A 12,713-nucleotide genomic window follows, 5' to 3' on the forward strand; every position below is an offset into this window, starting at 1 on the left:
TACAAATAACGCCAAAGTAAAGGTTCCCGCCTCAGATTTGCCTCTGATGGAAGCAGAGGAAACTTAAGCACAATCAAAGAGTACAAAAGATCGGGTTAGTTCCCACCCATGAAAACCCAGCAGTAGAACATGAAGGAAGCAGTCTTAAAATAAGTGTGTATACAAATGATTCCATGTGCTTGTACATGTGTTGTATGTAGGGCTGCAACTAACGATTATTTTCATAGTCGATTAACCTGTCGATTATTTTCTCGATTAATGGATTAGTTGTTTGATCTATAAAAATGTCAAAACATGGTGCAAAATGTGGATCAGTGTTTCCCAAAGCCTAAGAGGACGTCCTCAGATGTCTTGTTTTGTCCACAACTCAAAGATATTCAGTTTACTGTCAAGAGGAGAGAAGAAACTAGAAGATATTCACATTTAACAAGCTGGAATCAGAGAAATCTTATTTTTTTTTTAATAAAAAAATTACTCAAACGATTATCAAAATAGTTGGCGATTAATTTAATAGTTGACAACTAATCGATTAATCGATTCATCGTTGCACGTTTAGTTGTATGTCTTAACTGTTGGCATGCACTCTAGTAAGTTAAGCCCTTTAGTAATAATTATTTGCTCACACTACAAAGTGACACCCCATTGTCATTGCTTCAGATTGTGTCCCTCATTGTGTACAGCTTTCACAATTTGTGATGACCTATCTGACTGAAGGGGTCGAAGACTGCCGGAGCTTAAGCACATAACCTTTATAGGCTTATATGCAGCACATTTTGTGCTTCTGATGTTCTTGATGGTTGACCTTGTTTGTTGAACTTGAATAGAGTTACCAAAGACACTGAAGGATCCATTTGGGCTTGGTACTGCACTGCAGCTGAGAGATCACTTTGGCCTCCGCTTCTCTGTTGTATTTCCCTTGTCTTACTGCAAGCTTTGCTTCGCAGGCCCCAGGGTGGTGGTCATTATATATCATGTAATTATTTATCTTGTTCATAGTGTTTTTTTTCATATTGCATTACTTAACTGGATTTATACCTTTCTTTCTGTATACTCTAATTAACATGTTCATCTTGCCTTGTGTTTGTTATCCACACCATCCAGTTAGCCCCAGTTTGCGCCTCTCACATATTGTCAGAGTGTAATTAATGACAGTACATGAAAGACATCAACTAGGGCTCCATGCAATAAGCATTGACAGTGAAGTTCAACAGCATTTCCTTCAATGTGTTTTAACTTAACATTTTGGCTCACATTGAAATATAATAATTCAAATCTAGCTGAAACAACTATATGTGTAACCTAGACATCTACAAACTTAAACCTTTTAGTCAAATGTAGCTTTAGCATACAGTGGCTTTCTACAAGTGGTGGAAATGATCTAAGTACATTTAGTCAATGAATTACTGTAAGTTTAATTTCGAGGTAGGCCTACTTAGTTTTTAGTTTCAGTCACTTTTAACTTCTGCTTTACCACTTTTCTAGAAGTATTTTATTATATCTGTTACTTTTTACTTGTAAAAAAAAAAAAAATTACAACACTTCTTTAAAAAAACACACACTTTATTCTTAATCGTCACAGACACACAGTTCAGTGTCTTGCTCAGGGACACATGTCTTGCTCAGGGACACTTTGACATGTAGCCGGAGGAGCCTGGGATTAAACTGCCAACCTTGTGACGGGGCGACCACTCTTCCTCCGAGCCAAAAGCCACCACTGGTGAAATCTCTTGCCCTGTCAATAAACCAGTGCTCACTGCTGGGCAGCTACGCAAAGGCGGAAGTAGAAAAGAACACACCATCTTGCAGAAGCTACATACTCTTTGGTAGAAGTTTTGCTACACGCACGCAGATGTCAGCAGAGTTTCTCAATCTGTCACTTTGCTAGGGGGAGTAGCCGGGGAGTAGCCTGCGTTTGATGGACTAAAGAAAAATTGGAAACAGCTACTATGCCCTTCTGACAACTACTGTAACCGACTTCCGATGGACACTTCGCCCGCTAGCGTATTGTTATCGCTTTTTAACCGTTATACCTGTTAGCTTTACTCTATTCGTTATTTGACAACTGTGGAGCAATAACACCCATGCGCCTGTGCCAGAGGTTAACATTAACGTTACCATGCTAACCACCATTAGCTGCTGCTACTTCACGTAGCAATGCCAACGTAAAGAGCGGTAATTCAATTTTAACAGACTTTTTTTTTTTAAGCTACAAAGTAAGCGTCGTTTTGGCCAGTTTCTCGTTCTTGAAAACGAAGCTATCAATCTGTGACAGAAATGGGACTACACCCGCTGGAATTCAGTGAATGCTATCTGGACAGCCCCAGCTTCAGGGAGAAAATAAAGGCACACGAAGCAGAGCTGGACAGAACTAACAGATTTATCAAAGAACTGTACAAAGATGGGAAAAATCTCATCAATGCAACGAAGCGTAAGTTTATTTTAATGTTTGGAAACGTACCTTAAGAAAAGTCTGTGTTCAGTCACAAATACGCCTTGGGTAGAGGTCTTGGGGTCTTCATGGGTCCACTATTGTAACAACGACTTCCTCGGTTTGCCAATGATTGTCTTTTCCATTTGGTTATGTCATGATAGGGAAAACCGCTTGCTTAAGAGTTAGCTACAGAATAGATGAACTAATTGTCAAATAACATGGACTGTCATGATAACCAGATCAAGGCGTTGTCTTTCTACACTGTTTGGATATTGCCTTCTTTTTTTCAGTTTTATTGGTTTTAGCCTGAACCAAAAGGCCCTCAGTTCTTTTAATAACCCCCTGCTCTATTTGCTCTTTCACACACACACACACACACACACACACACACACACACACACACACACACACACACACACACACACACACACACACACATAGTGCGTTTCACTATCTTTGTGGGGACCCGTCATTGACATAATGCATTCCCTAGCCACTTACCCTAACCTTAACCATCACAACTAAATGCCTAACCTTAACCCTTACCCTCACCCTAACCCTAACCTAATTCTAACCCTAATCCTAAAACCAAGTCTTAACCCTCAAACAGCCCTTTAACCTTGTGGGGTCCAGCATTTTGGCCCCACAAAGCTGTCGGGACCCCACAAGTATACTGTATTCCTGGTTTTTGGACCCCACGAATAAAGTTAAACAAGAACACACACACACACACACACACACACACACACACACCTCTATTGGGTTAAAACGATTAGATTGTTATCTCTATGAACCATATGAACTCTAGTTGTGTGGGCTGGGCTTGTTTTGTAAGGTGCCCGGTGCTTACTGTTCAGCCAGACTTCACAGACACATAGTCATCTAAAGTTGACTGGTCAGTGGAAAAATCAGCCACTTTATATGTTTTATAGTTGTATCATATCAAAATGCAGTGAAACGTCTCCAGTTGAATGATTTATGATGATAACTTCTATGCCCTCCTATGTCTAACAATATTTAGTCTTAAGTATTTTTAAAACAACAAAGCATTTCAGTCATGTGTGAATGTAATTTTTGGCACAGTTATGCTTTTTTTTTTTTTCAATCAATGCTGTAGTGTTGACAGATGGGCTTCAGGCTTGTTCCCGCTGCAGTGCTACAATTGCAAGCTACAATTGCTTATTTGTTCTTTACTGTCACACAACACTACTCAGGGCTACTGCTTGTTACTCACCCAGGTATGTCTTTCATTTTGCCTTGAGCACAGCCTACATTCTTCAAGATCCAGCAAGATTTTGTCAAGCTTGCACGGCGATCTTGGATCATGCTGACTCCATGGTGTCAAACTGTTGTAGCATTTTTAGTGGTACATTTAGGGTTTAGAAATATTGGTTGAAATTTCAGCAACACTTGTAGTATAAATTCCTTTGAAGGCCACACGCTGATATACTACAACACGTCGCTCTAACAATAAAGTTGACCTCTTCGGACTTTTTGCTTTCTCCATGCACATTGGAAGTTTCCAGAAATCCCTACTCGACCTAAACAAGTTAATATTGTCCTTTATTGTCGTGTCATGAGGATATGATCATATTCTGTTATCTCGTTACAAGATTGTCTTTTCCAGATGGATGATTTTGAGTAAATTGTAGTTAAAAATTATCCTCTTTAGTATGATGTTGTTATGCACACAACTGCAGAACACCTGAGGGTTTTCAGGTTATACACTGCGATTTCAACAATAATCCTCAGCCTGAGGCATATATTCATACATGCTGCAGCTTCATCCTGAAGTTGTTTTTTAGTTTCTGGAGAGAATTGAAATCACTCCAGAAACACAAGTTAGTCCTTATAAACGTCTTAAAACAGCAGGTGTTCCATGATATGGTGGAAAGTATAAGCTTGACACGGGGGTCAAAAGTTCATTGAAGGGATCACCTGGTTAGCGTGTGCTGTGGTATTTGAATGAAGCAGGAGTGGTGTTGGTGTAGGTGCCTCGTGTGTCAAGGAAACTTCTACACTGTTGACACCAATCATGATGGAGTCTGTCTATGCCTGTCACAAGAGAACTCTCTTCTCAGTCACTTCTTCTATACTATAGACAGCCAGCATGGCCGAATGCTCTTTCTGCTTTACACTGTCCTGCTGTACTGTACATTGCTGTTGTGCTAAGCAGTTATTTGCATACTTATGGTCTGTTGTACCTGTTAGCTTGATGAGTGAGTCTTGCTGTTCTCTAGGGCTGGGTACCAAATTCAATACTTGTTAGGCACCGACCGAGTTGCCTCTAAAGTATTGAGTATCGAAAAAATGCCTCGTCATTCAATACCTACGGAGTAAATCTCATCAGCGTCAGTGAGCCAATGAGCACGCAGCATGCTTCTACCATGATCTAATAATGCTGGTGATTGGCTGTCTAACGTTACACGTCTAGGAAGGAAGCAGAAAAAAACTCTACATTACGCACAAAGACGAGGCTCACGTAGTAGGAGCTGAAAAAAATATATAAAATTGGTATGAAACAAAGTATAATACTTTTCAGAAATATTTGATACCGGTACCAATACTAATACTGTGACTTCGATACTGGTGTATCGTTTTGGAACCAGTATTGAAGTCACGGTATTGGTATTGGTACCGGTATTAAATATTTCTGAACAATACCCAGCTCTACTGTTCTCCTCTGACCTCTTTCGTCATGGTAAATATCCCCCCTAAACCTACAACTTTATCACATATGGCAAACACTTTAGATCTACATGCCACTGTCTTGAGCCTCTGTTTTTGCAGGCTCATGGAGTTACTTGCCAGGCAAACTTCCACAGAGCACCATGGTGAACTCTGGTATTCACTGTTGCTAACAGACGAGTTGATGTTGATGCTCTGCTATGTTGGTGTACTGATACATAGTATCCCATTTCAGAAGGTCATGTCTTGTATTTCATGCCTTACATGACTTTGGCTATGCGTCACTTTAAATGTGGATTTTAAGTGTGTCCAACGTAGTGAGAAATATCACATATCAAGTCTGTTAACACTCATTAGGTCCGTGATAGCTTCTTGCTTAAGAGAATATGACAAGGAATAAGGATCTCTGGTCATACGCTCGCACGGGGAGTGCTACAAAGTCAGTTGAAATTTCAGGAAGGAACTAATAGTCATGTTCTTATGTACTGACATTAATGAAGTGCCCTCATCCTATTTTGCTGAGCCTGTGGAGACTCATTTTTAAAAATGTGGCTTGTCCCTTCTTCCTTCTTCTGTCAAATGACTGTTTTTTTAAATTTTCTTTGGCAACTGTAATCATAAGGTGTTTATTCTCCTTGCTAATAGCAGTACTAGAGCAACTAAAAAAGTAGCGGTGTGCAAAAAAATCGATTCATATTCGAATCGCGATTCAAGCTCTACCGATTCATAGAATGCCAAAAATCGATTCATATTTAAAAAAAAAAAAACCTTAATATTTTTATTTTTTTATTGTATGTCTACTGCAATCACATGGGAAAAGTAACAAAATTTACATACTGTGAATCATTTTTTTAATCGAGAATCGTTTTTGAATTGAAAATCGATTTTGAATCGAATCGTGAGCCTAAAAATCGATATCGAATTGTCACTTTTTCTGAATCGTGCACCCCTATAAAAAAGGATCCAAATGCTACAGCAAAGATTAAAATAATAATTCCCATGGCCTGGTTTAAGGAGAGGCTGTTTAATCCAAACTGGGCTGAGAAGCTGGCAGCCTTATGTGTTTGAATGATAACACTCAACACAATTAGTCAATCAATAGAAAATTCATCTGCGTCCATTTTAATAATTTAATTATTGTTTAAGACATTTTTTAAGGAACAATGCCCAACATTTGCTGCTGTTGAAGTTGATGTTGTTCTGGCATCTCAAATGTGAACATGTTCTGCCTTCTGCTCTGTCTTATTTGGTAGTAAAGTTAATATTTTTGAGTTTTTGTTGTTGGATCAAAAATAAGTCATCTTTAGCTCTGGGTAATTTTGTGATCAAACAATTGATAATGAATACAATTATTATTTGCTGTCTTAGTTACTTGTGTAACTTGTGTGATCCCGCATGTTGTGCTCCCAGTGACCACAACAAATGAAAAAAGAAATGAAATATTTTACCTTGTGAGCACAAGTACACTCTGTGGGTGGAGCTTAGCTTCAGCCTCGCTCTTATTACTGGGACATTACTCTGATAATCTTGTCTCATGAGAATGTGATCCTGTGTTTGGTTCTCCTCTTCATAGAGATAATGCAAAATAGCCCATCAGATTTTTTTCCTTCTGAATCTGCCTTGTTAGAGGTTCGCAGCTTTGAAGCTCAGCCAGTTGTTTTTGATAGGTGGAGTTGATTTGGGGAGGCTAAGCTATGTAATCCTCTGTGTATATGACGGTCACACCATACAATCTAACATTCGACAGTGTTGTAATAAGGGTTGATCTATTGTACCATTCTGTTGGAAACATTGATACATTTAGTCTTCCTTACAACTTATTAGTAGATGGGTGGAGATGGTGCAGTGGATATGACGCATGCCTTTGGTGTGGGAGACCTGGGTTTGATTCCCACTGCGATACATCAACCAATGTGTCCCTGAGCAAGACCCTTAACCCATAGTTGCTCCTGAGTCGTGTGGCCTCTGACATATGTAGCAATTGTAAGTCGATTTGGATAAAAGCGTCAGCTAAATGACATGTAATGTAGAGATGGTCCGATACCATTTTTTGCTTCCCGATACCGATTCTGATACCTGAACTTGCGTATCGGCCGATACTGAGTACCGATCCGATACCAGTGTGTCATATATTTTATTATGTTTTAACGAGTATACTACTATCCCTGTATGGATGTGATATGATTTCTATCTTTGTTGTCAGTCTGGCTCAGGTTAAACTCTTTGTGAAACATGAACAAACACAAACAATGAATGCCACAGAACGTTCTTTTATTATCCAGTTTGACAGTCAGTTATAACGGAAAAAAGAACATAAATAAACTACTTTAACGTAGATTTTCTTTAGGGCTTCGGATTGGTGCATAAACTCCAGTACTTCCCGATACCGATACCAGCGTTTTAGGCAGTATCGGAGCCGGAACATCTCTAATGTAATGTAATGTAAATGCTGTGGATTACAGAGTTGTATAATAAAATGCTCCATTTTATGTTTGACCACTCAATGATCTGCTGTTGTTGATCTCCACATCCCATCCCCTTCTCAGCCTTTCAGTGACTGGGAGGATGTCCCACTACGGAAAGACCTTGGTTCTGAGAGGAAACCTTATAGCGGCCAGAGAGCCATGACATGGAAGTGCCCACTAGAGGAGCAACATGCAGATGTGCTTCTGTTTCAGAGGGTTTCCTCCACAGGAACTGTGTCCTGTCTGTACCCTCTCAACCACCCCCCACTCTTGTCCTTAGCAAACACATTGATTTCTAATTTGTGGAGTAATTAGTGAGTTACATCTTCTGTTATTGCTGCAATCATCTTAACAGAGAAGTTGGACAGAGTTGCAGTGGGGTGAGTAATTGTCATTTCTACAGCTGGACTTCCTCTGGTGAATTTTTTTTCCCTTCACTTTCAGTTGCACAAACCCAGCCATGTAAAGTATTTTTTTTCTTCTTCTCATTGGCAGACAGGTTTAAGAGTAGCCTGCTATGGTGTGCTTTGGCTCACTGCTGCTCTCTGTAATCACATTACTGATTCTGCCAAAGAGCCACATCACAATCTTTCATTAAAATCGCATTAGTACAAGACGTAAAGTCATGTGGGAGGAACGCTTTTTCATCCCTCACGCCAAAGAGAACAAGACCTGCTATAAAAACGATGCTTAATGGCACAGCTATGCTTTTGGGGCTCCTTTTTTGGTGCAAGCAAAGTGTTGAAAACTATTTGAAGCACCTTTTGATTGCATTATGTACTGTAACCTTTTGGATATGTGCCGCCAACAAAAGACCCAGTTGCTGATTATGTCTTTTATTAGCCAATTGGTCATTATTGACAGGATACTGCTCAACGCAGCCTCACCCTACACACTTGTTTTGAGGATCAGGAAGTCATGAATGAAGTAATGCGTGCTTGGTGGACAGGGAGCTGGGGGGAGAGATTGTGGGAGGGGATGGGTTGTCAGGCCCTGTCGAGGGCAAAGGTGGGAGGCGAGTGTGGAGCAGGGATTCGGACTGGAAAAGATGGGAGAGTGGAACAGGAAGGACTGTGGAAAGGCACAGTATGTAAACGCTGGCTGCTGTTTGAGGGCCTGGACCAGGCAAGCTCTGACCTTAGTGGCACATCTGATGAGACTGTAGTAATAATAACAAAACATCACTGCAACAGGCGCCAGTGAATACACTGTGGACATCTTCAGCAGCTGAACTTTGACATAAACATACCTTTTTCTGGTTTGTTTTTGGGGGAACTTTTGCAGCAGCAGCCAGAACATGCAATGTTACGTTTCCTGCCATAAGACATACAGTAGAAAACGAGTTCAGATAGTTGTTAGTTGTACACTAACTTTTGTAATGTGTAAATAACTGTTTTATACTTAAATGTTCTGCTAGTGATGTTTTGCAACATGGCTGTAATTAAGGAAACATTGGGACAGTGTTGGAGGAGACAGACGGGCATAAAATATTGTATATTACACGTAAAGCTCAACATCACAGCAACCTGAGGTTTTAAGTTTAGAAAAGGCAAAATCACCTCACGAGGAGGATTCACAGTAAAAACCAAACTACCACTGTACGTTGGAAGCATATTGGATAACACATTGGCAGAGTGGTAGCCAATCCTTGTTGGAAAACAACTAGTTATCCCAAGCCATTGCCTATTTAAACTACAGTTGAATCAAATGTTTTGGAACCAGTAATTACATGTGAATGAGTTATACAATTTTGTGATTTTTAATGGGAAAAATATCACAGGAGTTGTCCGTTATGGGGCATACTTTATCTTTCATTGTGCTTTTGAAACTAAGGAAGATGCTTAGTCAAGATGTCAATCAGTGTCCTGCAGTTAACATGCAGGTTTCAATGAGTGCCCCAGTGTCTTATTTTGCAGGTAATGTAAGTAAGTGTAAGTGTGGGGTGGCACAGTGGTTAGCACTGTCGTGTCACAGTGAGTGTGAGTGTAAATGGTTGTCGGTCTCTATGTGTCAGCCCTGTGATTGCCTGGCGACCTGTCCAGGGAAAGCGAATCAGGTAATGGATGGATGGATGGAAGTGTATTGTCAGTAAATGTAAGTGAAATATCAGTAATTAAATTACAAATTATCAGTACAGTCATAATTATGACCTTGTCCAACAAGAGCCTTATTTGTAAATATGTTTTGATAGTTGAATATACATGATCTTTTGAGCTAGAAGTTTATTATCAACCTTGGGAACAGTGTGGGTTACAAAATGATCGGTGTACTCACTAGCTTTTAAAAAGTAAGCTAGGGCTAAAGATCATTTTGTCACACATGTAATTTTTGTATCGTGTTGCTGTCTTGTTGAGACGGTAGTCTTGTTATATAAAAAAAGACCCTTCCGCTTTGGTCTGTGGTGCTCCATAATAACCAGAGCCCTGTGATTCCGTACCATCCCCATTGTGTCATCTTTTCTTCCTACCTCCTCTAAACAGGGACACCAGTGTTTTTTGTCACAGAGCTAGGCATTTTTTCATGTTTTTTTTCCTGTTGCAGAACAATCTGACCAATAATAGCAGATATGTGTAAGGTGGGGTCTGTATGACTCACACGCTGAAGCCTGTAGACTGGGATCTCTGGCTTTCTGCAGAGAAACTAGCCAAGTTTGACAGTTCCCAGGTTTGCTCTGAAATGCCTTGCTTTAAAAGGCAAAAAATCAGGAGAAGCATTTGCCTTGGACTTGTGTGCCCGGGTGTATGTGGTATTTCTATCTTGTGATGGTTCTTTCCTCCAGGACAGCAGCTATCATTTCAATCTGTTAGGCAGACCTCTCATCTGACACTTGTGTTTATTGCTCCACTGATTGTATCCAGTTGATCTATGCTGTTTTAACTTCAATCGACACTGCACAGGGACACAAATGCTGTCACGGCTATTTTTTCCTTCTCTGAATGTTGCCTGCCGTTGATTAACTCTGGAGCTTCATGTAACCGGATAACATTCATTCTTCGTGTTTTATGTAATGCAAGTCCACACAGCTTGGCCTCATATAATTTCATATTAACTGTCCACCCTGCAGTGAGTTAAACATGCATGCAGGCAGTGTAATCAGATTGTGGATGGGTGTGATCTGTGCACCATGCTCGCATATGGCTCCAATAAAGAGCTTGCACATCTATCCCTTGACATCACTGTTCTTGGAGTATATATCAATTGTCCACAGTAACCTGAGCCTTGATGCTGTCTTTGCTGAGATAAAGGATACCATTAATATTCTTGTAATAACGTGCTATAGTAAAAATGTACAAGACCTAATTCCCTTTAGATATCTGAGATCTCTGGATGATAAAAAAAGAGGCTGGCACATTTAATTGAAAAGAAAGTATGATTTAGTATGTGCATTTGGAAAAAGATGGCGAAGCAATGCAACATTAAAAAACCCTAATAAATTCATTGTAGTTGTATGACTCTTATCACACCTTGAAAAATGCATGAATGGCATTGATCTTTACTGTCATAATACCATCAGTTCTTCATTATCTTTCACAATACTGTGACATTAGATACTGCCCTGGTTTTACGTCAGACACAATATAATGTGTTGAGGTTTTGTTAAGGTGTGTCAAGGTTCAGTGTAATGCTGTCAACACATGCTTTTACTATCCGGGGGAGCAGTTGAACTTTCCACTCTACATTCATTTGTGTTTTTGAGCACTGCAGTTGACAAACAGTGATAAGGGTCACTTATTACCCATCAGGCTAATGGAGAGTATGAGGCTCAGGTTATGACGTGTTGTGTGTAATTTAACAATATAATTCATTTCAGAACTTAACATACTACTACTGCTACTACTACACTGTAAAAAAAAAAAGTTATTTCACTGGAATTCACTGTATAATTTTACGGATTTTTTCCGTTTTTTCTACATTAAGTGTTTAATGCCAGAAAAATACAGAAGAATACTTTTATTTTAAAAAAAACCCATTAAATTAAGGTTTTAGTCTGTAAATTGATATAATGAGATAATATAGTTGTTTACCAGGATAATTCCATTGCTTAACGGTCTTGAAAGTTAAATTACATTGAATTTTATGTAAAAAGACAAAAAAAACCCATATTTTTACGGTGTGTAAAATTGAGGCCTCTTTCTGGTTTTTTACTGTTAAACCTTAAATTTAATGTAAAGAAACATTAAAAAACAATCGTGAAAAAACGGTAAAAAGTCTGGCAGCAAAAGTTGCCAAACACTTACTGTGAAATGACAGTAAAAAACCTTTTGTTATTCTACAAAGAATTTATTTTTAAAATACAGATATCTACTGTACATTTTCTGTATTTTCACAGTCCAACTACTGTAGATTTAAAAAGAATTGTAATCAAAAAACATATTTAGAATGTTAAACAAATGTATAAATCTGTACAAACACTGAAAAATATTGCAAAATACCTTAAAATTACATAATTTAAATGAAAACTGCTGTTTTCATACGGTTTTCTTTGGTAAATTCACAAGATTATTCAATCCATCCACAAGAACTCCCTGTTAAAGTACAGATTCCTGGATGTAAAACACATAAAAAATATGTAAAATGACTTTCAAATACCCTCCTTTATGATTATCCAATCTATTTACGGTAAATTCCTGTTTAATACTGTGTTTTTACTGTACAAAAAAGAGAAGATAATGGGATAATACCTTCCAGTAACATTGTAATAATAGTCATTACTTTATATAAACAATATTTGAGAGTATTTACAAGCAACTCTCCAATATATCTACATACTTTTACCATTAATGTATGTTGTTTACTTTAAATAAACATTCATTTATAGTTATTTACATGTCAAATTAATGTAAAATTACCCTATTTGACAGCCCATTAATAGTATCTTAAAAGCTTTAGGCATTTATTTTACATGATTATCCAATCAATTTACAGTAAATTCCTGTTTAATACTGGTTTTCTACTGTACAAAAAACAATATGTGATAATAACTTGCAGAACCATTATTTTATAGTCATTACTTTATATAAACGTTACAATCAACTCTTCATTATGTCTACAGGCTTTTCCCCAAAAATGTATAAGGGTTTACTTTATATAAACAATATTCTATAGTGTTAAAAAGAAACTATCTAATA

At 38.4% G+C, this 12,713-nt stretch overlaps 1 protein-coding gene across 4 annotated transcripts in view; it reads left to right on the forward strand.

Moving 5' to 3' along the window:
- Positions 1 to 1,745: 1,745 nt before the first annotated feature.
- The window catches only part of arhgap10 (Rho GTPase activating protein 10), a 67,915-nt gene continuing 56,947 nt past the window's right edge, over positions 1,746 to 12,713 (forward strand). For 2 of the 4 annotated variants that reach the window (XM_031277052.2, XM_031277055.2), the window contains exon 1: positions 1,746 to 2,428. In XM_031277052.2, coding sequence (XP_031132912.1) covers positions 2,275 to 2,428 — 154 coding nt within the window. In that variant the 5' untranslated portion in view covers positions 1,746 to 2,274. The remainder of the gene's footprint in view (positions 2,429 to 12,713) is intronic. The other 2 variants (XM_031277056.2, XM_031277051.2) reach the window with 2 other exon arrangements.

Source organism: Sander lucioperca, chromosome 4, assembly GCF_008315115.2.
Source record: "Sander lucioperca isolate FBNREF2018 chromosome 4, SLUC_FBN_1.2, whole genome shotgun sequence".
Lineage (NCBI taxonomy): Eukaryota > Metazoa > Chordata > Actinopteri > Perciformes > Percidae > Sander > Sander lucioperca.